The sequence below is a fragment of the Homarus americanus genome, unplaced genomic scaffold (genome assembly GCF_018991925.1).
Source record: "Homarus americanus isolate GMGI-L3 unplaced genomic scaffold, GMGI_Hamer_2.0 scaffold55640, whole genome shotgun sequence".
In the NCBI taxonomy this organism is placed as follows: Eukaryota; Metazoa; Arthropoda; class Malacostraca; order Decapoda; family Nephropidae; genus Homarus; species Homarus americanus.
The window spans coordinates 6199204-6223029 of record NW_024713650.1 but is presented as its reverse complement, the minus strand read 5'-3'; the positions used below and the strand labels follow the sequence as shown (position 1 = coordinate 6223029).

General features: G+C 43.9%; 1 protein-coding gene across 1 annotated transcript in view; it reads right to left on the bottom strand.

Moving 5' to 3' along the window:
- The window catches only part of LOC121874546 (cholesterol transporter ABCA5-like), an 84978-nt gene that overhangs the window by 29827 nt on the left and 31325 nt on the right, over positions 1 to 23826 (bottom strand). Inside the window, exons 7-10 of the mRNA XM_042378732.1 lie at positions 23038 to 23232; positions 19944 to 20104; positions 14304 to 14416; positions 6626 to 6720 (exon numbers count right to left, since the gene is read on the bottom strand). Coding sequence (XP_042234666.1) covers positions 6626 to 6720; positions 14304 to 14416; positions 19944 to 20104; positions 23038 to 23232 — 564 coding nt within the window. The remainder of the gene's footprint in view (positions 1 to 6625; positions 6721 to 14303; positions 14417 to 19943; positions 20105 to 23037; positions 23233 to 23826) is intronic.

Genomic DNA, 23826 nt, shown 5'->3' with positions numbered 1-23826 from the left:
AGGTGCAGTACTAGCCATGTTCCCTCCGTGAAGTGAGGTGCAGTACTAGCCATGTTCCCTCCTTGTGTGAAGTGAGGTGCAGTACTAGCCATGTCCCTCCTTTGTGTGAAGTGAGGTGCAGTACTAGCCATGTTCCTCCTTGTGAAGTGAGGTACAGTACTAGCCATGTTCCTCCTTGAAGTGAAGTACGTACAGCCATGTTCCTCCTTGTGTGAAGTGAGGTGCAGTACTAGCCATGTTCCTCCTTGTGTGAAGTGAGGTGCAGTACTAGCCATGTTCCTCCTTGTGTGAAGTGAGGTGCAGTACTAGCCATGTTCCCTCCTTGTGTGAAGTGAGGTGCAGTACTAGCCATGTTCCCTCCTTGTGTGAAGTGAGCAGCACTAGCCATGTTCTCCTTGTGTGAAGTGAGGTGGTACTACATGTTCCCCTTGTGAAGTGAGGTACAGTACTAGCCATGTTCCCTCCTTGTGTGAAGTGAGTACAGTACTAGCCATGTTCCCCTTGCCAGTGAAGTGAGGCAGACAGCCATGCCCTCCTTGTGTGAAGTGAGGCAGCACAGCCATGTTCCTCCTGTGAAGTGAGGCAGTACTCACATGTTCCTCCTTGTGTGAAGTGAGGTGCAGTACTAGCCATGTTCCCTCCGAGAGCAACCATGTTCCTCCTTGTGTGAAGTGAGGTGCAGTACTAGCCATGTTCCCCTCCTTGTGTGAAGTGAGGTACAGTACTAGCCATGTTCCCTCCTTGTGTGGTGAGGTGCAGTACTAGCCATGTCCCTCCTGTGTGAAGTGAGGTACAGTACTAGCCATGTTCCCTCCTTGTGTGAAGTGAGGTGCAGTACTAGCCATGTTCCTCCTTGGAGGACCATGTTCCCTCCTTGTGTGAAGTGAGGTGCAGTACTAGCCATGTTCCTCCTTGTGTGAAGTGAGGTACAGTACTAGCCATGTCCCTCCTTGTGTGAAGTGAGGTGCAGTACTAGCCATGTTCCCTCCTTGTGTGAAGTGAGGTACAGTACTAGCCATGTTCCTTGTGTGAAGTGAGGCAGTACTAGCCATTCCCTCCTTGGTGAAGTGGAGGTGCAGACTAGCCATGTTCCCTCCTTGTGTGAAGTGAGGTGCAGTACTAGCCATGTTCTCCTTGTGTGAAGTGAGGCAGTACCATGTTCTCCTTGTGTGAAGTGAGGTGCAGTACTAGCCATGTTCCTCCTTGTGTGAAGTGAGGTGCAGTACTAGCCATTCCTCCTGTGTGAAGTGAGGTGCAGTACAGCCATGTTCCTCCTTGTGTGAAGTGAGGTGCACTAGCCATGTTCCTCCGGAGGCAGTACTAGCCATGTTCCCTCCTTGTGTGAAGTGAGGTGCAGTACTAACCATGTTCCTCCTTGTGTGAAGTGCAGAGGCACAGTACTAGCCATGTTCCTCCCAGTGAAGTGAGGTGCAGTACTAGCCATGTTCCTCCTTGTGAAGTGAGGTGCAGTACTAGCCATGTTCCTCCTTGTGTGAAGTGAGGTAGTACTAGCCATGTTCCCTCCTTGTGTGAAGTGAGGTGCAGTACTAGCCATGTTCCCCTCCTTGTGTGAAGTAGGCACTAGCCATGTTCCCTTGTGAAGTGAGGTGCAGTACTAGCCATGTTCCCTCCTTGTGAAGTGAGGCACAGTACTAGCCATGTTCTCCTGAAGTGAGGTACTATGTTCCTCCATGTTCCTCCTTGTGTGAAGTGAGGTGCAGTACTAGCCATGTTCTCCTTGGGCAAGTGAGGTGCAGTACTAGCCATGTTCTCCTTGTGTGTGAAGTGAGGTGCAGTACTAGCCATGTTCCTCCCTGGAAGTGAGGTGCAGTACTAGCCATGTTCCTCCTTGTGTGAAGTGAGGTGCAGTACTAGCCATGTTCCTCCTTGTGGGGAGGTGCAGTACTAGCCATGTTCCTCGGTGAAGTGAGGTACAGTACTAGCCATGTTCCTCCTTGTGTGAAGTGAGGTGCAGTACTAGCCATGTTCCTCCTTGTGTGAAGTGAGGTACAGCACTAGCCATAGGCAGACTAGCCATGTTCCCTGTGAAGTGAGGTGCAGTACTAGCATGTTCCCTCCTTGGAAGTGAGGTGCAGCACTAGCCATGTCCCTCCTTGTGTGAAGTGAGTGCAGTACTAGCCATGTTCCCTCCTTGTGAAGTGAGGCAGCACTAGCCATGTTCCTCCTGTGAGTGAGGCAACCATGTTCCTCCTGTTCCTCCTTGTGTGAAGTGAGGTGCACTACCATCCTCCTTGTGTGAAGTGAGGTGCAGTACTAGCCATGTTCCTCCTTGTGTGAAGTGAGGTGCAGTACTAGCCATGCCCTCCTTGTGAAGTGAGGTACAGTACTAGCCATGTTCCCTCCTTGTGTGAAGTGAGGTGCAGTACTAGCCATGTTCCTCCTTGTGAAGTGAGGTGCAGCACTAGCCATGTTCTCCCTGTGAAGTGAGGTACAGTACTAGCCATGTTCCCTCCTTGTGTGAAGTGAGGTGCAGCACTAGCCATGTTCCCTCCTTGTGTGAAGTGAGGTGCAGTACTAGCCATGTTCCCTCCTTGTGTGAAGTGAGGACAGTACACCCTCCTGTGTGAAGTGAGGTGCAACTAGCCATGTTCCCTCCTTGTGTGAAGTGAGGTGCAGTACTAGCCATGTTCTCCTGTGAAGTGAGGGACTAGCCATGTCTCCTTGTGTGAAGTGAGGTGCAGTACTAGCCATTCCCTCCTTGTGTGAAGTGAGGTGCAGTACTAGCCATGTTCCCTCCTTGTGTGAAGTGAGGTACAGTACCAGCCATTCCCCCTGTGAAGTGAGGTACAGTACTAGCCATGTTCCTCCGGGAGGTGCAGTACTAGCCACCCTCCTTGTGTGAAGTGAGGCAGTACTAGCCATGTCCCTCCGTGAGTGAGGTGCACTAGCCATGTTCCTCCCAGTGAAGTGAGGCAGCACAGCCATGTTCCTCCTTGTGTGAAGTGAGGTACAGCATCAGCCATGTTCCTCCCTTGTGTGAAGTGAGGCACAGTACTAGCCATGTTCTCCTTGTGCTAAGTGAGGTGCAGTACTAGCCATGTTCCTCCTTGTGTGAAGGGAGGACAGTACTAGCCATTTCCCTCCTTGTGTGAAGTGAGGTGCAGTACTAGCCATGTTCCCTCCTTGTGTGAAGTGAGGTGCAGTACTAGCCATGTTCCTCCTTGTGTGAAGTGAGGTGCAGTACTAGCCATGTTCCCTCCTTAGTGAAGTAGGTACAGTACTAGCCATGTTCCCTCCTTGTGTGAAGTGAGGCACAGTACTAGCCATGTTCCCTCTTGTGTGAAGTGAGGTGCAGTACTAGCCATGTTCCCTCCTTGTGTGAAGTGAGGTACAGCATCAGCCATGTTCCTCCCGGTGAAGTGAGGTGCACTAGCCATGTTCCCTCCTTGTGTGAAGTGAGGCAGCACCAGCCATGTTCCTCCCTGGTGAAGTGAGGTACAGTACCAGCCCCTCCTCAGTGAAGTGAGGCAGCACCATGTTCCTCCTTGTGTGAAGTGAGGTGCAGTACTAGCCATGTTCCCCCTTGTGTGAAGTGAGGCACAGTACCAGCCATGTCTCCTTGTGTGAAGTGAGGTGCAGTACTAGCCAGTTCCCTCCTTGTGTGAAGTGAGGTGCAGTACTAGCCATGTTCCCTCCTTTGAAGTGAGGACAGACTAGCCATGTTCCTCCTTGTGTGAAGTGAGGTACAGTACTAGCCATGTCTCCTGTGTGAAGTGAGGTGCAGTACTAGCCATGTTCCTCCTTGTGTGAAGTGAGGCACTAGCCATGTTCCCTCCTTGTGAAGTGAGGTGCAGTACCACATGTTCCTCCTTGTGTGAAGTGAGGTGCAGCACCAGCCATGTTCCTCCTCAGGAAGTGGCAGTACTAGCCATGTTCCTCCTGTGTGAAGTGAGGCAGCACTAGCCATGTTCCTCCTTGTGCGGTGAGGTGCAGTACTAGCCATGTTCTCCTTGTGAAGGGAGGAAGTGAGGACAGTACTAGCCATGTTCCCTCCCTTGTGTGAAGTGAGGTGCAGTACTAGCCATGTTCCCCCTGTGAAGTGAGGTGCAGTACTAGCCATGTTCCCCCTTGTGTGAAGTGAGGTGCAGCACTAGCCATGTTCCCTCCTTATGTGAAGTGAGGTGCAGTACTAGCCATTTCCCTCCTTGTGTGAAGTGAGGCACAGTTAGCCATGTCCCTCCTGTGTGAAGAGGTCAGCACACATGTTCCCTCCCAGGAAGTGAGGTGCAGTACCAGCCATGTTCCCTCCTTGTGTGAAGTGACAGTACTAGCTGAGGCAACCATGTTCCCTCCTTGTGTGAAGTGAGGCACAGCACTAGCCATGTTCCCCGTGAAGTGAGGTACAGTACCAGCCATGTTCCTCCTTGTGTGAAGTGAGGTGCAGTACTAGCCATATCCCTCCTTGTGTGAGTGAGGACAGTACTCAGCCATGTTCCCCTCCTTGGTGAAGTGAGGTACAGTACTAGCCATGTTCCCTCCTTGTGAAGTGAGGCAGTACTAGCCATGCCCTCCTTGTGAGGGAGGCAGTACTAGCCATGTTCCTCCTAGTGAAGTGAGGACAGTACTAGCCATGTTCCTCCCCAGTGAAGTGAGGTGCACACCATGTTCCCTCCTTGTGTGAAGTGAGGTGCAGTACTAGCCATGTTCCCTCCTTGTGTGAAGTGAGGCACAGCACTAGCCATGTTCCCTCCCCTGGAAGTGAGGAGTAGCCATGTTCCCTCCCAGTGAAGTGAGGTGCAGCACTAGCCATGCCCTCCTTGTGAAGTGAGTGCAGTACTAGCCATGTTCCCTCCTTGTGTGAAGTGAGGTAGCAATTAGCCATGTTCCCTCCCTTGTGTGAAGTGAGGCACAGTACTAGCCATGTTCCTCCTTGTGAAGTGAGGTGCAGTACTCAGCCATGTTCCTCCCTTGTGTGAAGTGAGGTACAGTACTAGCCATGTTCCCTCCTTGTGTGAAGTGAGGTACAGTACTAGCCATGTTCCCTCCTTGTGTGAAGTGAGGTGCAGTACTAGCCATGTTCCTCCCTGGTGAAGTGTGAGGCCAGCACCAGCCATGTTCCCTCCTCAGGAAGTGAGGGGAGGTGCAGTACTAGCCATGTTCCTCCTGTGTGAAGTGAGGTACAGTACTAGCCATATTCCCTCCTTGTGTGAAGGAGGTGCAGTACTAGCCATGTTCCTCCTTGTGTGAAGTGAGGTACAGCCATGTTCCCCTAGTGAAGTGAGGCAGTACTAGCCATGTTCCTCCTTGTGTGAAGTGAGGCAGTACTAGCCACCCTCCCAGTGAAGTGAGGTGCAGTACTACCACCCAAGTGAGGTCAGCACTAGCCATGTTCCTCCTTGTGTGAAGTGAGGCAGCACTCCAGCCCATAGCCATGTTCCCTCCTGTGTGAAGTGAGGTACAGCATCCTCCGGAGGACAGCCATGTTCCTCCTGAGTGAAGTGAGGTACAGTATTAGTATGTTCCTCCCTTGTGAAGTGAGGTGCAGTACTAGCCATGTTCCTCCTTGTGTGAAGTGAGGCACAGTACTGAGCCTGTTCCTCCTTGTGTGAAGTGAGGTGCAGCATCAGCCATGTCCCTCCGTGTGAAGTGAGGTGCAGTACTAGCATGTTCCTCCCTGTGAAATGAGGTGCAGTACTAGCCATGTTCCCTCCTTGTGCGAAGTGAGGTGCAGTACTAGCCATGTTCCCTCCTTGTGTGAAGTGAGGTGCACACAGCCCCTCCCCAGAAGGCAGCAGACCAGCCATGCCTCCTGTGAAGTGAGGCAGTACTACCATGTTCCCTCCTGTGTGAAGTGAGGTGCAGTACTCAGCCATGTTCCTCCAGTGAAGGAGGCAGTACTAGCCATGTTCCTCCCTTGTGTGAAGTGGAGGCACAGCACTAGCCATGTTCCCTCCTTGTGTGAAGTGAGGCACAGTATCAGCCATGTTCCTCCTTGTGTGAAGTGAGGTGCAGTACTAGCCATGTTCCCTCCTTGTGTGAAGTGAGGTACAGTACTAGCCATGTTCCCTCCTTGTGTGAAGTGAGGTACAGTACTAGCCATGTTCCCTCCTTGTGTGAAGTGAGGTGCAGTACTAGCCATGTTCCCTCCTTGTGTGAAGTGAGGTACAGTACTAGCCATGTTCCCTCCTTGTGCGAAGTGAGGTGCAGTACTAGCCATGTTCCCTCCTTGTGTGAAGTGAGGTGCAGTACTAGCCATGTTCCCTCCTTGTGTGAAGTGAGGTACAGTACTAGCCATGTTCCCTCCTTGTGTGAAGTGAGGTGCAGTACTAGCCATGTTCCCTCCTTGTGTGAAGTGAGGTACAGTACTAGCCATGTTCCCTCCTTGTGTGAAGTGAGGTACAGTACTAGCCATGTTCCCTCCTTGTGTGAAGTGAGGTACAGTAGTAGCCATGTTCCCTCCTTGTGCGAAGTGAGGTACAGTACTAGCCATGTTCCCTCCTTGTGTGAAGTGAGGTACAGTACTAGCCATGTTCCCTCCTTGTGTACCTTCAGGACCAACTTTCACTTTTTCACTTTCTTTATCAATAGAAAAGTCTATTACTTAAATTAACTGATTTACAATAACCAATAATATCTCACATTAAGGGGACACTACCATACCCACCTTAAAAGATGCCAGAATTGAGTTCCATAAAAAGCGTTTAGACTGTGGGTCCATTCCAGTAGATGGTTCATCCAAGAGCACCACTTGTGGACAACCTGCAAGTAAATAAAGTGCTTTACCAAGAGAGTTTATCATTATGTTCCAGGACTCAATCAATCAATCTATCTGGGGGTTGGTGACCACAGTCCTCCACTGTAAACGTTTTGGGATTCTTTTTACAAATAGTCCAAGATTTTTTCCAGTACAGTAGAACGTCGATTTAAAGCGATTCAATTTAAGATTATTGATTTAAAGCGACACCCACAATTAAGGATAATGTTTTAATTTAAAGCGAATCTTTCCTATTTTGCACAAGTCAATCTGGCACATCATATTTTAAAATTTGCGCCTAATGTTTCTCTGGGCAAGCTACACTGCCCTAAGGTCAAAGCTGTACCGTACATGTACTCAAAATAATGTACTAAATGATAACTAAAATTTTAGTCTAGTGCAAACTATAGCATGATTATATTCAAAGAGAGAATATTATTTGCATTGCTAGAATACTTACAAGAGAGCGAATAATTTGAATGTAAACGTCATATATTTTGCACAAGAGATAAAAATTTTAGCCCTTTGTAATAAAATTAATTAGAACATGTCAGTTCAGTGACATTTTATAAGAGAAAAACTTAAAGTCACTCTTAAGTACAGATAAATAAATAAGCACTAGACCTTGGCATCAACTGTCAAACATATCACCTCACCTCACCTCCCCCCCCCCCTTCCCATCAGCTGATCGCTAGAAAACAGACCATTTCGTGTCCAATAATTTTAGCTGTGTTGATTTATCAGTGTTTGATTTAACATAATACTGTACTACAAAAAACAATGTTTTGTTTATTCTAGGAGATGGGCTGAGGTGCATCTGAGTAGACTCTCAACCTTTTTAGTACACCTAGACCCCGACTTACGACGGGGTTAGGGACCCAAATCCAGGTCGTAAGTCCGATATAGATAAAAAAATAAATAAAAATAAAAAAATTTCAAAAAAAAAAATTCAAAAATTTTTTTTTTTCAAAATTTTTTTAAAAATCTACAATGAAATACAGTACACTAAACGTAAAAAATAATGAGGAATGGATACAGTGTGACTGAGCACTTACCTTAAATGTAGTCAGCTGAATGCACACAGAGCCCCCATAATTTTCTATTTACAGGATACATGGAGACTATATTAAATGGAAGAAGCAGAAGAGGAGACAGGGCTGGGTGGGTCATCAATGTCACTTCCTTCAGACAGGTTTATGTACTGTGGTAACTTGCTGGTTGAAGGTATTGGATCATCTTGAGGGAGTGAAGAGGCAGCACTGGTAGGGTGTGAGGAGACAGCACTGGGGGACTTCTTGAAATAGATGTCCAATTTAGACTGCACAGTTTGCTTTTTCTTTTCATTATAAATTTCTCTGTAGCAAGCAAGTGCATCTTGGATCATTCTGTCAACTTTGGCATAACGCTCATAATTTTGATCCATGTCATCAAACATTTGCATTGCTTTATTAATTGTAGCAAATGCCTCTGCCATATGTTTCACTGAAAACTTTTTGGGGGGTGCAGGCTCTTCTTCTACATTTTGTCTCTCTTCTTCCTCTGCAACTTTCTGTGCATCTAGTTCAATAAGATCCTCGTTACTGAGCTCTTCTGCTACACTTTCAACCAACTGTCCAACATCTTCAGTATCAATTTCTAACTCCAGCTGTTTACCTAACTCCACTATCTTGTTACTAATATCCAAAATAACTTCACTTTCATTAAATCCTTTGAAACTGTTCACATATCTTTTCAGGATTTTCTTCCATATTCCATTCATGCAATGTTTTGTAACCTGATCCCATGCTGCACTAATGTTCTTTATACATGACAAAATGTTGTACTCCTTCCAAAACTGTCTGAGCGTTTTCTCACCTTCAGTAGCAGCAACAGCCTGAGCGAAGGTCGTGCGTAAATAATACGCTTTAAAGGCAGAAATAGCACCTTGATCCATGGGTTGGATGACAGAGGTAGTGTTAGGTGGAATGTACACTACCTTAACATCAGGGTGCATGTCGTCTAGGTGTGGTGGGTGTCCTGGAGCATTATCCAAAATCAGTAAAATCTTGAATGGAATCTGTTGTTGCAGACAATACTCCTTGGCTCGTGGAATGAAACAAGTCATGAACCAATCCTCAAATAGTACTAGGGTCATCCAGGCTTTCTTGTTACTGCGATAACACACTGGCAGTGTGTGCTTGCTGACATGTTTAAAAGCCCTGGGGTTCTCTGAATGATAGATCATGAAGGGCTTTAGCTTGAAACCAGCAACATTCTCCCCCATCAGAAGTGTAATTCTGTCATTGAATGCCTTGAATCCGGGCATTTTTTTTGCCTCTTTGTGGATGTATGTCCGGTCAGGCATGCGTTTCCACAATAATCCAGTCTCATCCACATTGAATATTTGCTCTGGCAAATAATTCCCTTCCACAATCACATCATCTAACTCCTCCTTAAAAGCTTCGGCAGCACCAACATCGGCACTAGCTGCCTCTCCACTCACCTTAACACTGTGTAGACTGTAGCGTTTTTTAAATCTATCAAACCACCCTTGACTTCCTGTAAAGGTTTGATCACATTCATCTCCTGCCTGCTCCTTCAGGCTTTGGAACAGGCTTCTTGCTTTAGCCTGTATGGTTAGAACACTTAAGGGTACACGCTTCTGCATCTGGTCTTCTATCCATATCACCAATAATTTTTCCATATCGTGGATAGGACCTTGTCTTTTCTTTGTTATTATAGTTCCCTTTATAGGTGTTGTTCCTTTCACAACTTCACGAATACGTTCCTTGTCCTTCAGAATAGTGGATATAGTCGAGTGTGAGAAACCTAGGTCGCGTGAGATTGTTGCTACTGTTTTTCCATTCTCATACTGTGTTATTATCTTCAGTTTCATCTCAAAAGTAATTGCCTGTCTCCTTTTCCTTGGAACACCACCAGCACTCTCACTTTTACGCTTTCCAGTCATTATAAAGTCAATTAAATACAATAATAACGAAAGTTCACAGCGCGATCAGTATAGGATACGATAGCCAAACACAAACAAAGCGCTCCACTGAGTGAGTGTAGCCACGAGGCGACCCAAGCCATCCTTCCCTCTCGCCCGGGACGGAAACGTTTCGGTATAGAAAATGCGCGCTTCATTTGAAAAATTTTTTGGTCACGGCGGTCGCAGTCGTATGTCCCGTATGAACGTACGGTCAAAGCAGGTCGTAAGTACCAATGGACGTAAGTCCATATAGTCGTAAGTCGGGGTCTAGGTGTATTTTGTGTTTCTCTCAGGTACCAAACTAAATTATTCCATTGAAACAACACTTCTATTTAGTGCGAATTCGGATTAAAGCGACCTCTCTTGGGACGTATCTCGTGTTATATCGACGTTCTACGGTACTAATGCATAACAACTATTTTCTAAACTAAAACTGAATTTACTTCCTTTGTAATAGAGGATTTCCATCTTTGCAATATCCTCAGAGTTAATTACAAAATACAGTGTCTGTCTTTAACTCAGTATACAGTGGCGTAGCTAGAGTGTGTGCCGCCCGGGGCGGCCCTTGAGTTTGCCCCCCCCCGTGCCCCCACAAAAAATACATATTGCACAGTGACTCACTCTTATATATATATATATATATATTAAATAGTTTGTGTACCATTATAATATTACCGTACTTTCACATGCTCAAATATAGTATGCTTTAAATACACACCAAACATACTTAAACTTTATAAGTAACAGTTAAACAAAAAGCAAGAACGACATATAGGATAGGGAAAAAAGTAAAAAAGTGTAAAAAATTAGGACCATCTTTATTTCTGAAATGAAAACTACAACTTTACTTAAACATACTCAAATATAGCCTCCCCTCGTCTTGTCACGATGGAGACTTGTGCAGAACTGAAGTGAATTGCTTGTAACTGGTGGATTGGTCGGCTGTACATGAACTGATATGACCCGAGACTGCATGGTTTTGCAGCTACTGGAGACGTTAATCCTTCCCTTTGTATCGGCGGCAAGTTAATCCTCGTCGTGTCTGACCTAACACCTGACCCACACCACATGAGCTCACTGGCGTACTTGTTTGAAGTTGTTTCCTTAATCCTCAACAGGTTACAGGTTGTGTGTGTGGCGGGGGCGGGGGGGGGGCGCATAGCAAGGGTGTAGCTCATGACGTGGCCGTGATGATGTGGGTCAGGTGATAGGTCAGACACGACAAGGATTAACTTGCCGCCGATACAAAGGGATGGATTAACGTCTCCAGTAGCTGCAGATATGGGTGATGAGCAGACCCAAAAGTGCCGCCCCCCAAAAGTGCTGCCCGGGGCTGACCGCCCCCCCCTAGCTACGCTAGTGCCAGTATACAGTGTCTGTCCTTAACTCAGTATACAGTGTCTGTCCTTAACTCAGTATACAGTGTCTGTCCTTAACTCAGTATACAGTGTCTGTCCTTAACTCAGTATACAGTGTCTGTCCTTAACTCAGTATACAGTGTCTGTCCTTAACTCAGTATATACTCAGTAGTGTCTGTCCTTAACTCAGTATACAGTGTCTGTCCTTAACTCAGTATACAGTGTCTGTCCTTAACTCAGTATACAGTGTCTGTCCTTAACTCAGTATACAGTGTCTGTCCTTAACTCAGTATACAGTGTCTGTCCTTAACTCAGTATACAGTGTCTGTCCTTAACTCAGTATACAGTGTCTGTCCTTAACTCAGTATACAGTGTCTGTCCTTAACTCAGTATACAGTGTCTGTCCTTAACTCAGTAACAACTTCACTAACAACCAGAACAAAACAACTTCAGACTTTCTTTAAATTCCCTAACTTCCTCAGGGACTATGGTAGTTTTCCTTGATATGCAAATGTTTTTTTCTTTTCATTCTTACAAGTTCTATTTTATTAAGGAAGAAAGCAAATGAAAACAAGATGGTGAAATCAACAGCAACATGGACACTCCCTTATTCATGAGCCTCCTCAGCAGTGTGTGTTTTGCTCTGGTGTTCCCTTCCATTTCAAGTCTCCATCTAGTTAACTCACCAGTTTTTACTTCACATACCACCAGTATTTCTAGCCCTGTATGACCACTGCATGCTAAGATTTCCAATTATACCCACATGCCAAGGTTACCTGAATGTCCAGCCAGTCAGGGCCAGCTGTACCATTTGGGGGCCTTTGGCTAATACTTTTCATAGGTCCCCATCATGCCTGAGCCAAGGGACTCCTAATTATGCCATCTCTTCTCTCTCTTTCATGTCATATCTTGGTTTATGTAGTTCTAAGATAGCCAACAACAACGATAAACAATTGTGTGATAACCAACAACAATAAACTTATATCACCTTATCAGTTGTCATCATATAACAGCTGTCACATCAGACCATGTTTAATGGCCATTATGGCAGAACCATTAATGATCTCAGGTGTGTTTTGGTGAGCTTCAAACTTGAGAAGCTCTTCCCTGTTACTGGGAGAGCGACAGCAACCAAATGAATGTGAAACTGTTCTTTCAGTTGTTTCTTATGAATAAAACAAAGTACAGTCCATCACTGCCAATTCTATTGTGTTCTGTCATGGCAAATTTAGAATTTCTTATGCAAAGTACTTTTCGTCAATATCTTAACCACCATCAGAGTTCAGAGTGTTTCTTAAGTCTTCACTGTTTTGTTAGAAACTCAGCTGACATTTTCAGGTTTTAGTTGAAGTTTAGCTTTAGTCCAAACATCTTTTTCACCCGATCCAGTATTGTGAATTTGCCTTCAGGAGATAAAATGGCAAAATCTGTGACCATATCATGAAATCCTATTTCTAGCTTCTTCAGAGAAGGGCTCATCTGGTGCTTCTGTCTCTTGGAGTTCTTGGGCTCTTTCAGATTTCTTTTGCTCGTGTTAACGCTGCTGAGGACCAATTTTCCTGTAGTTTATATGGAACATTTAGTGCATGTTTGCAGGTTAACTGCCACATCCAGCTGCACTGAGGAAGATTGTAGAAACTAACTCACATGACTGATGTTGGTCAGGATTCTTTGCCAAAACTTGAGCTTCTATTTTTTCAGTGAATATATATCTCACCTCCCATGGTAGTGCAAGAGAAGACAGGCGCTCTCCCACTCTGTCAGGTGTTGCTCACTTATAAATATTCCAACTTTTTTAAAAAATGATCTGATAAACGTATTTTATATTTTAGTAAATATATGGCTTGTGACAGGTCTTTATTATTGTGGCAGCTACTTCAGACTTCAAGATGGTCCCAGCACCACATAGACACTGTACAGTATTGATCTCCTGTGGTTTTACATGCTATAATATTAAAAAAAATAATCAAAACCCTAAACTGAATATTTTGCTGTACCGTCTACAACCAGATTCAATGAGTGAGCTCCTCAAGAAACGTGCATTCTCAATTACAGTACTGTATAGTCTTGATTTACGCGGATTTCCTTTACGCGTTTGGTCATTTACGCGGCACCTGGCCAGACCGGCAATTATTAGTGACACGGTACGTTCCATCATTTACGCGGGAAGCGACGAGGGCAGGGTGCTCACTAGGTCGCCCAGTCAACAAAGCATTACCGAGTTCTTCACCCGCCACCCACCAAAGCCAGCCCAAGTCAGTGACAGTGAGGATATGGACTTTGAGGGGTTTGACAAAGAGGCCCTGCAAGCCTCTGTGGTGGATAGTGATACAGGTGATACAAGTGATACAGGTGAGGGCCAATAATCTGCCCTCTGCCTCAGAACCAACCCCCCATCCCCGTGTGCCCAGCCATCTCTTCTACTAACGTAAGTGTTAAAAAACCTAATATTATTGATATTTCTCTTAAATATTAATTGTGTGTGCATACCATCATAAAATTAAGATGTTATTTTTACTACAACGTACGTATTGTGTAGGAAAAAGGGTAGTCTGGGGGTCGGCCCAGTCTCTATTTCAATTAATCCCATATGTTCTGTTATTTCGTTTACGCGTTTCTCGTTTTACGCGGACCTCCACGGGTTTAATTGACCGCGTAAACCGAGACTATACTGTACAGGATTTTTCATCAGTAAGTTGGAACACCTTCCATGTCTGAACTATTATTGCATAATTGTCAACTGCACTTATCCAAATTGTCATATGATATATTCTTATGGTTTTCTCCTGAACTAAAGTTATAATTATTTATATCAAGTTATTTTACTAATTTACTATGAGGTAGTTTACTATTAACTTTTGGTAAATAAACAAATCATAGTTTAAGAGATAGATTTTCAACATTATGACCAAAATAAAGTTTATGACTTACAACCTTCATAACTCGACCTGGTTGTTCAAATGTTCTTTTGTTAACTCGTCTGGGTTACTAGGGGGCATAATAACTTAAGCTACTTTATAATCTTGTAGTTTCTATAAAAAACAATTATATGTAGGTATTGCATTACTTTTGTGAGACATAACTTACCCAACATACTGAGCATACAACTTACCCAACATACTGAGCATACAACTTACCCAACATACTGAGCATACAACTTACCCAACATACTGAGCATACAACTTACCCAACATACTGAGCATACAACTTACCCAACATACTGAGCATACAACTTACCCAACATACTGAGCATACAACTTACCCAACATACTGAGGATGTAACTTAACTTGCGCTTTGTTCCACCTGAACAAGCCTTGACCATTTTCTTTCTGTGTTCCTCTATCTCAAGGCCCTGCAGGTAAGTGTCAATCAACCTGTAAATTATTAAAGTATTATATCTTTGCATCTAACCGAGTGCTTAAAGTAAGACTGACTGGCTGTACACTTCTATAGTCCCCAATCTGAGTGCTTAAAGTAAGACTGACTGGCTGTACACTTCTATAGTCCCCAATCTGAGTGCTTAAAGTAAGACTGACTGGCTGTACACTTCTATAGTCCCCAATCTGAGTGCTTAAAGTAAGACTGAAGCTAAGACTGACTGGCTGTACACTTCTATAGTCCCCAATCTCAGTGCTTAAAGTAAGACTGACTGGCTGTACACTTCTATAGTCCCCAATCTGAGTGCTTAAAGTAAGACTGACTGGCTGTACACTTCTATAGTCCCCAATCTGAGTGCTTAAAGTAAGACTGACTGGCTGTACACTTCTATAGTCCCCAATCTGAGTGCTTAAAGTAAGACTGACTGGCTGTACACTTCTATAGTCCCCAATCTCAGTGCTTAAAGTAAGACTGACTGGCTGTACACTTCTATAGTCCCCAATCTGAGTGCTTAAAGTAAGACTGACTGGCTGTACACTTCTATAGTCCCCAATCTGAGTGCTTAAAGTAAGACTGACTGGCTGTACACTTCTATAGTCCCCAATCTCAGTGCTTAAAGTAAGACTGACTGGCTGTACACTTCTATAGTCCCCAATCTGAGTGCTTAAAGTAAGACTGACTGGCTGTACACTTCTATAGTCCCCAATCTGAGTGCTTAAAGTAAGACTGACTGGCTGTACACTTCTATAGTCCCCAATCTCAGTGCTTAAAGTAAGACTGACTGGCTGTACACTTCTATAGTCCCCAATCTGAGTGCTTAAAGTAAGACTGACTGGCTGTACACTTCTATAGTCCCCAATCTCAGTGCTTAAAGTAAGACTGACTGGCTGTACACTTCTATAGTCCCCAATCTAAGACTGACTGGCTGTACACTTCTATAGTCCCCAATCTCAGTGCTTAAAGTAAGACTGACTGGCTGTACACTTCTATAGTCCCCAATCTGAGTGCTTAAAGTAAGACTGACTGGCTGTACACTTCTATAGTCCCCAATCTCAGTGCTTAAAGTAAGACTGACTGGCTGTACACTTCTATAGTCCCCCAATCTCAGTGCTTAAAGTAAGACTGACTGGCTGTACACTTATAGTCCCAATCTGAGTGCTTAAAGTAAGACTGACTGGCTGTGGCCACACTTCTAGAGTCCCCAACTTTTCAGTGCTAAAGTAAGACTGACTGGCTGTACACTTATAGTCCCCAATCTCAAGTGCTTAAAAGTATATTCGACTGGCTGTACACTTCATAGTCCCCAATCTGAGTGCTTAAAGTAAGACTGACTGGCTGTACACTTCTATAGTCCCCAATCTCAGTGCTTAAAGTAAGACTGACTGGCTGTACACTTCTATAGTCCCCAATCTCAGTGCTTAAAGTAAGACTGACTGGCTGTACACTTCTATAGTCCCCAATCTCAGTGCTTAAAGTAAGACTGACTGGCTGTACTACTACTACTACTTTGATGTCACTCGGAATCGAGTATGATGATCATCCAGCTTTGATACAATGCTTATGAGTTATTAAGGATGCCATCTGCGTTGGGGAATTTTAAGGTGACTAAAGAGGCCGATACGGGACCGGCAGAGTCGTTCACAGATGTTGCACATGTGGAGGGCTACACCTAGTGCGGGAGGGGCGGCGGCAGCGTCTTTCCAGTGTTTGGAACTTGTCTGTCTCAGTTAACAATCGGGCTAACTCAAAAGTATTGACACCATTTTGTGTGGTGCTCCTCCAAGCGTTACGATGTGGAGTAATCATCTCCCAGGTGAGGGAGTTGATTTGGAACTTTTTCAGGTTTGTCTTAAGACTATCCTTGTACCTTTCAGTTGCCCGTCAGAGTTACGTTACTATTCGTTAGGTAACTGTAAATTTGCTGCTTTGTAAGTCTACTGTCGTCCATGTGGGTAACATGGCCAGTCCAGCATAGTTGTTCTTGGTTAATGGTAGCCTCGATGCTCCCACAGTTGGTGACAGCAAGAATACTGGCATTTGTTCTCTTGTCTTCTCAACGAACTCAGAGGATGGAACATAGACTTTGTTGGTGAAAGTTTTCAAGTGACTTGAGGTGCCTCCTGTATGTGACCCATGTCTCACTGCCGTATAGCAGGATAGGGAGGACCACTGCTCGATATGTGTGCAGCTTTGTAGATAATTCCAGCTCCCTACAGCTGAAGACACGGGTACGGAGTCTGCCAAAGACTTGAGATGCACATCTGATACGATGTTGAATCTCTTCCTCGATGTCCGTGGTGGTGGACAGGTGGGAGCCGAGATACTGAAAGTGGGCAACATTAGAGAGGGTAGTGCCGTTAAGCTGGTTGGATGGTGGAGGTGTGGCTGAACCAGGGGCAGGTTGAAAGAGAGTCTGAGTCTTATGTACATTCACCTCAAGGCCGAAGTGTGCATACGCATAAGTGTATAGGTGTTCAGGATCTCCTGTAGGTTGTGTTCAGTGTGAACAACAAGGATGAGGTCGTCTGCATACTGAAGTTCAGTAATGGAAGCTGCCGACACCTTTGTTCTTGCCTGGAGTAGTCTTATGTTGAAAAGACCCTTAACCCGGTACTGGATGTTCACCCCGCTGGCTAAATTGGCACTGGCATGAGTAAGGAAGGCAGCCAAGATGATGAAAAAGAGAGTTGGTGCCAGTACACACCCTTGTTTAACCCCTGTTTGGATGGGGAAGAACCCGGACTGGGTGCCACTGTGCAGGACACTGCCGTTCATGCCATCATGGAGTTGCTTCACAATGGCGATGAATTTTGGTGGGCAGCCAAAACGGCTGAGGGTCCACCAGTGGGCTTCCTTGTTGACCGAGTCTAAGGCCTTGAATAGGTCGATGAAAGCCATGTACGGGTCATGAGGCTGTTTTCTGCACTTTTTCTGTATCTAGCGGGCAGCAAAGATCATGTCAGGGGTGCCATGTGGTCTAAAGCCACATTGAGATTCTGGGAGGAAGTTTTCTGCCTCAGGAAGAAGTCTGTTAAGGAGGACTCGGCCGATAATCTTGCCAGCTACGGACACTTAAGTTTTTTCCAGAGTATTATGGCCTATATTATTACATAAAACTTCTCATTTAACAATTCAAAATTAAAAGCAATCATCTGTTAAGTTGTTTATGATGTTTTAAGTTTTAGACCTTGATGTTGTTACATAATCACTAAAGGTGGTATGAAGTAAGCTACTGGGTAACTCACACACAACACCTTATCTGAGTTTAACAGTGCAACCTGTGGTGTAATGGTCAGCTTGCTCCCCTTGCAAGTGAGTGGACCCGGGTTCGATCCCCGGGCAGGGTGAAACTATGGGCAAGTTTCTTTACGCCGAGGATAGGAACTGAACAGTAAAGTGAAATTTTTATCTCTTCTTTTTTAATAGCTTTTCTTACCATGTTTATTGTTTGTAAAAATGCACAGCACAGTACAGTTCAGTACTGTACATAGGAAGTGGAGGTGCAGTTATTCACAAAACATTTGTGTTTGTTGTCGGCAGTAGTGACGGTGAGGAGGTGGAGGAGGGAGCGGAGGGAGCGAGTTGGGAGGAGTGGTGACCTTGGACGCGGGAGCAGGGACGAGTGGAGATGCCAGCCAGTACATTACGGGTGTATTAATTGTTTTTATAGCTATTTTTGCATTTTAAAAATAAATATTGTACATTACGTTTCAACAAAACTACCATTTATTTCTGAGAACATGGAAATGTAATATTTTTGCTGAAATGATGTACGTATTACAGTGGAAAGTGACGAAAGCAATGACTTTCTCTTTCTTTCGTTCAAAAGATGTCACCGTAATCGCTTTTCGAATGGTTTTCAGTTGTGGGATTATAAGGCTAATGATAGGATAGAATATTATTGTAATACAGTACGAGTACAACAGTTTTTTAACTGAAAACCATTCGAAAAGCGATTACGGTAACATCTTTTGAACAACGAAAAAAAGTGAAAGTCATTGTTTTCGTCTTTCCACTGTAATATGTACAGTACGTCATTCCAGCAAAAATATTATATTTCCATATTTATTTCTGAGAATACCTATATTCATTCAGTCACAGTTAAGGTAAAATATACTTGTGATGTAATATTTTAATGAAATTACGGTATCGTAGTTTTCTTTTGTTTCAAATATAATTGACAAAGATTGATGTTTCAAATGTAATGAACAAAAATTTATGTACAGTATCTATAAATAAACTTTAATAAATGAATACTTTGTTTTACATTGTCCTGTGCTACCATACCATGGATTTGGCTACTTTGGGCTTGCTATGATGACGCAAGAGATCTGCCCTGGCAACTGTACCAACACTCACAGCTGGTGGTGCGTTGGTGCGTCGTTTCCATTGTTTACTGGTAGTTACTGGTAAATATTTTTCAACCTAACGAAACTATTACCCGTTTTGAGGTCGACCCCCAATTTTTTGCCAAATAATTTGGTCTTAAAAACTTAAACTACACACAGGTATATGCGGTAAATAAGGACATGGGGGGACCAGGTCTTTTTTGGGGGGGGGGCAGCACATATATGCGGATTTTTAACATCCACGGGTATCTCTGTTACGTAACCCCCGCGTATGTTAAGGGCCGACTGTACTCTGTTCTATGTTTACATTCGTTTCCAGTGGAGTAAATATCAAGAAAGCTGTGTTCTTTAATATTTTTGCATTTTTTATATTAAAATTATTAGTCATTTTAACATTTATTTAACATATTGATAATATATGCAGTACAGGGAACTAATTTTTGGTGTGCCCATCAGACGCTTGACTCAGCCAACAAGCGTCAGTTGGGCTCTGTTGACGGTGGAGTGAACATCTATTTTGTTGGTGTCTTGAATATTTTTGCATTTTTCATTGAAATTATTAGTCATTCTGACTTTAATTAACATATCGATAATATATAGCGCAGTGCAGTGTTGATTTAAAGAAAATAATCTTGAATTACACCAAGTGAACTTAAAATTTTATGGGTGAAATGATGGCATGAAGCATGGGGTGATTTCTCTTCCACGCCTATCATCATCATCATCAACCAGGAGCCTTCTACAAACACACCTCAAAGTGAGTGTACTTTTCTGCATTTTTTTTTACTTTGTATATACTTTTCTGTGAGCTGGAACCAATTACCCAATATCCCATTGAAACAATGGATTCGGTTAACGAAATTTTCGCTTAACGAATTGTGTTTGTTAACCGAGGGACCACTGTATATGTAATGTATTTCATGGGTCAAAGGGAGGCTGGGGAACGTAACTCCCGTATTTTATCTATTTCTTATGGGGAAAATTGATCCGCTTAACAGTGTTTCGTATAACGTCACGTTTTTAAGAACGTAACCCCGACGTTAAGCGAGGACTTACTGTTCACTCCACATGGCTATCATTAGGATAAGGTCAAAATAAAATTCAAGATTCATAGTTCTCAAATTATTGAGGTCTTACTGTACTTGTAAAATAAAAACATTATTTAACATCTTACGGTTTAACTTGGTCTTTGTGAACTCCTCGAATTTCTGCAAACACCTCTATGTGCTCGGCCACAGTTAGGTTCCTCCAGAGTGCGTCATGCTGAGGACAATAACCCATCGCTGCAAATGCACTGGAGATGCTGGATGACACGTCCTCACCACATATTTGAACCTGAGGAATATTAAATACAGTTTCAGTATAATGGCAAACTAAATATGAACAAGTGTAATGCAAAACTGAACTTAGTGACATCGCTGACCAAGAACAGAGAAACAAGAGAAAAAGTTTTCTTTTCTCTGTGAGATTCATTTTTATGACTTCGGTAAAGGAATAGCCAATTTAGAGGTCTTAAATATTAATTATTATCTCACTTTCACCTTTAAAACTTTTACTGTTGACAAAACTTCAATAATTTTCTAACTTTATCATTTATCTATACAGGTATGTGGTTTATCAATGATTATCATCTTAACAACCCTGTACTGTACTGCAGCACTATACCTGTACTGTACTGCAGCACTATACCTGTACTGTACTGCAGCACTATACCTGTACTGTACTGCAGCACTATACCTGTACTGTACTGCAGCACTATACCTGTAGCACTATACCTGTAACCTGTACTGCAGCACTATACCTGTACTGTACTGCAGCACTATACCTGTACTGTACTGCAGCACTATACCTGTACTGTACTGCAGCACTATACCTGTAATGTACTGCAGCAATATACTGTACTGTACTGCAGCACTATACCCGCATTGTACTGCAGCACTATACCTGTACTGTACTGCAGCACTATACCTGTACTGTACTGCAGCACATACCTGTACTGTACTGCAGCACTATACCTGTACTGTACTGCAGCACTATACCTGTACTGTACTGCAGCAATATACTAGACTGTACTGCAGCACTATACCTGTACTTTCGTACTGCAGCACTATACTGTACTGTACTGCAGCAATATAATCTGTACTGTACTGCAGCAATATACCTGTACTGTACTGCAGCAATATACCTGTACTGTACTGCAGCACTATACCTGTACTGTACTGCAGCACTATACTCACTGTACTGCAGCACTATACCTGTACTGTACTGCAGCACTATACCTGTACTGTACTGCAGCACTATACCTGTACTGTAATTGCAGCAATATACCTGTACTGTACTGCAGCAATATACCTGTACCAAATTGCAGCACTATACCTGTACTGTACTGCAGCACTATACCTGTAATTGTACCAGTACTATACCCAGTACTGTACTACCCAGCACTACATTCCTGTACTGTACTGCAGCACTATACCTGTACTGTACTGCAGCACTGAGCAATCTGCAATTGTACTGCAGCACTATACCTGTACTGTACTGCAGCACTATGGCCTGTACTGTATTGCGTTAATTATACCTGTACTATACTGCAGCACTATACCTGTAATGTACTCCAGCACTATACCTGTACTGTATTCCAACACTATACCTGCACTGTACTGCAGCACTATACCCACTGTACTGTGCAGCACTATACCTGTACTGTACTGCAGCACTATACCTGTACTGTACCATTCATACCTGTACTGTACTGCAGCACTATACCTGTACTGTACTACAGCACTATACCTGCAGCACTATACCTGTACTGTAATTGTACTGCAGCACTATACCTGTACTATCAAATTGCAGCACTATACCCGTACTGTACTGCAGCACTATACCCGTACTGTACTCCAGTACTCCAGCACTACCATATTCCGTACTGTACCACACTGCAGCACCATACCTGTACCGTACCGCAGCACTATGCCACCATACCCACCTACCGTACTGCAGCACTATATCTGTACTGTACTCCAGCACTAGCATACCTGTACTGTACTGCACAGCACTACTACAGCACTATCTGTACTGTACTGCAGCACTATACCTGGGTACTGTACTCCAGCACTACAGGTACACCTGTACTGTACTCCAGCACCATACCCGTACTGTACCGCAGCACCATACCCGTAGTTCAGCACTATACCTGTACTGTACTGCAGCACTATACCTGTACTGCAATTCAGCACTATACCTGGGCACTATACCAATCTGTTAATTCATACCCTGTACCGTACCGCAGCACCATACCTGGGGTACTACCAGCGTTAACTACACCAGCCTGTACTGTACTCCAGCACCGTACCTGTACTGCAAAGACTATGTAATTGCAGCACTATACCTGTACTGTTAATCATACCTGCAATTGTTCTGTACTGTTCACAGCACTATACTCATACCCGCAGCACTGTACCTGCACTATACTGCAGCAGCATATACCGGGTGTACTGCAGCACCTATACCCGTACTGCACCCAGCACTATGTCTGTACTGTACTGCAGCACTATACCTGGGTACCGTACTGTTAATTATACCAGCACTACCTGTTAACTATACCCGTACTGTACTGCAGCACATACCTGTACTGTACTGCATACCTGGGTAAGTACCGCACTATACCTGCACTGTACTGTTAATTATACCCGTACTGCAATTCAAAGAATCATACCCGTACTGTACCGCGTTAACTATACCCGTACCGTACCTACCCGTAATTGTACCATACCTGTACTGCAATACCTGTACTGTAACTCATACTATGCACTGTACTGCAGCAGCACTTTATACCTGGCACCATTGTATTGCAGCACTATACTTACTAGCACTACAGGTACACATTGTACTTCCAGCACTACAGGTGTACACTGTACTTGTACTTCCTGCACTACAGCATTGTATTAGCACTACAGGGTGTCACTGTACTGTACTCCAGCACTATAGGTACACTGTGGCCTGTATTCAGCACTATAGGTACATACCTGTACCTGTACTACAGGTACCCAGCACTACAGGTACACCTGCACTGTACACTCCAGCACCAGCAGGTACACCTGGTGCCTGTACTCAGCACTACAGGTGTACACCTGCACTGTGCACTCCAGCACTACAGGTACCTGTACACTGTACCTGTGCTGTACTCCAGCACTAGGTACACCTGTCTTGTACTCCAGCACTACAGGGTCACCAGGTACCCTACAGGTTCTTCTGTACTAGGTAGGTACTTTTTCTTTCTCAGCCGTCATGACTCGCAGACAAGTGGTTTTGCCAGCGCCGTTTGGACCCAAAAGACCAAACACTTCTCCAGCTTTCACCTTTAAAGACACACTCTTGAGAGCAACAAATTCTGCTTCAGCTTTCTTCTTCTTGCAACTATTTCTTTGTTCTGCCGTTCCTTTGTTGAATACTTTTCCAAGGTCCTGGAACCACCATAAAATAGTCAGACAAAACTTGCATATACAGACCAAGTATTATATAATACAGTCTAGTGTGTATTACAGCTAATACTAATACATGGTACTGTACTACTGTATATAATACAGTCTAGTGTGTATTACAGCTAATACTAATACATGGTGCTCTTTAATTAGACTAATCTAAGCAAATATTGAACAGGTCATTAAATGATGATGACAAAGCTATTTAATAAAAAAGTAATTGAAAAAAATATAACAATGAAGAAAACTTCTGTAAAAATTTCCATACTTATATCGTACAGGTAATCCTCATTATCCAAATAAGTAGGTTCCTTAAAAACCATTATATAGTAAATAAGACAACAAATGGGAAAAACAGAGTTTGGTTCCCAACAAGAAGAAAACCCTAAGACTATACAGCGACGTAAAAAAGTGAAATTGGTGGATAAACAAAAATAACTACTACCTAACTACTTTAATTTAGCACCTGAGTACACTAATACACTCATGAGCCCCAATAGTTGGTAGAGAACAGTTCCGGGATTGAGAGATTTCCGGGTATAGAGACCAATTTTCTCAGCCCTGGAAAAAATCGCA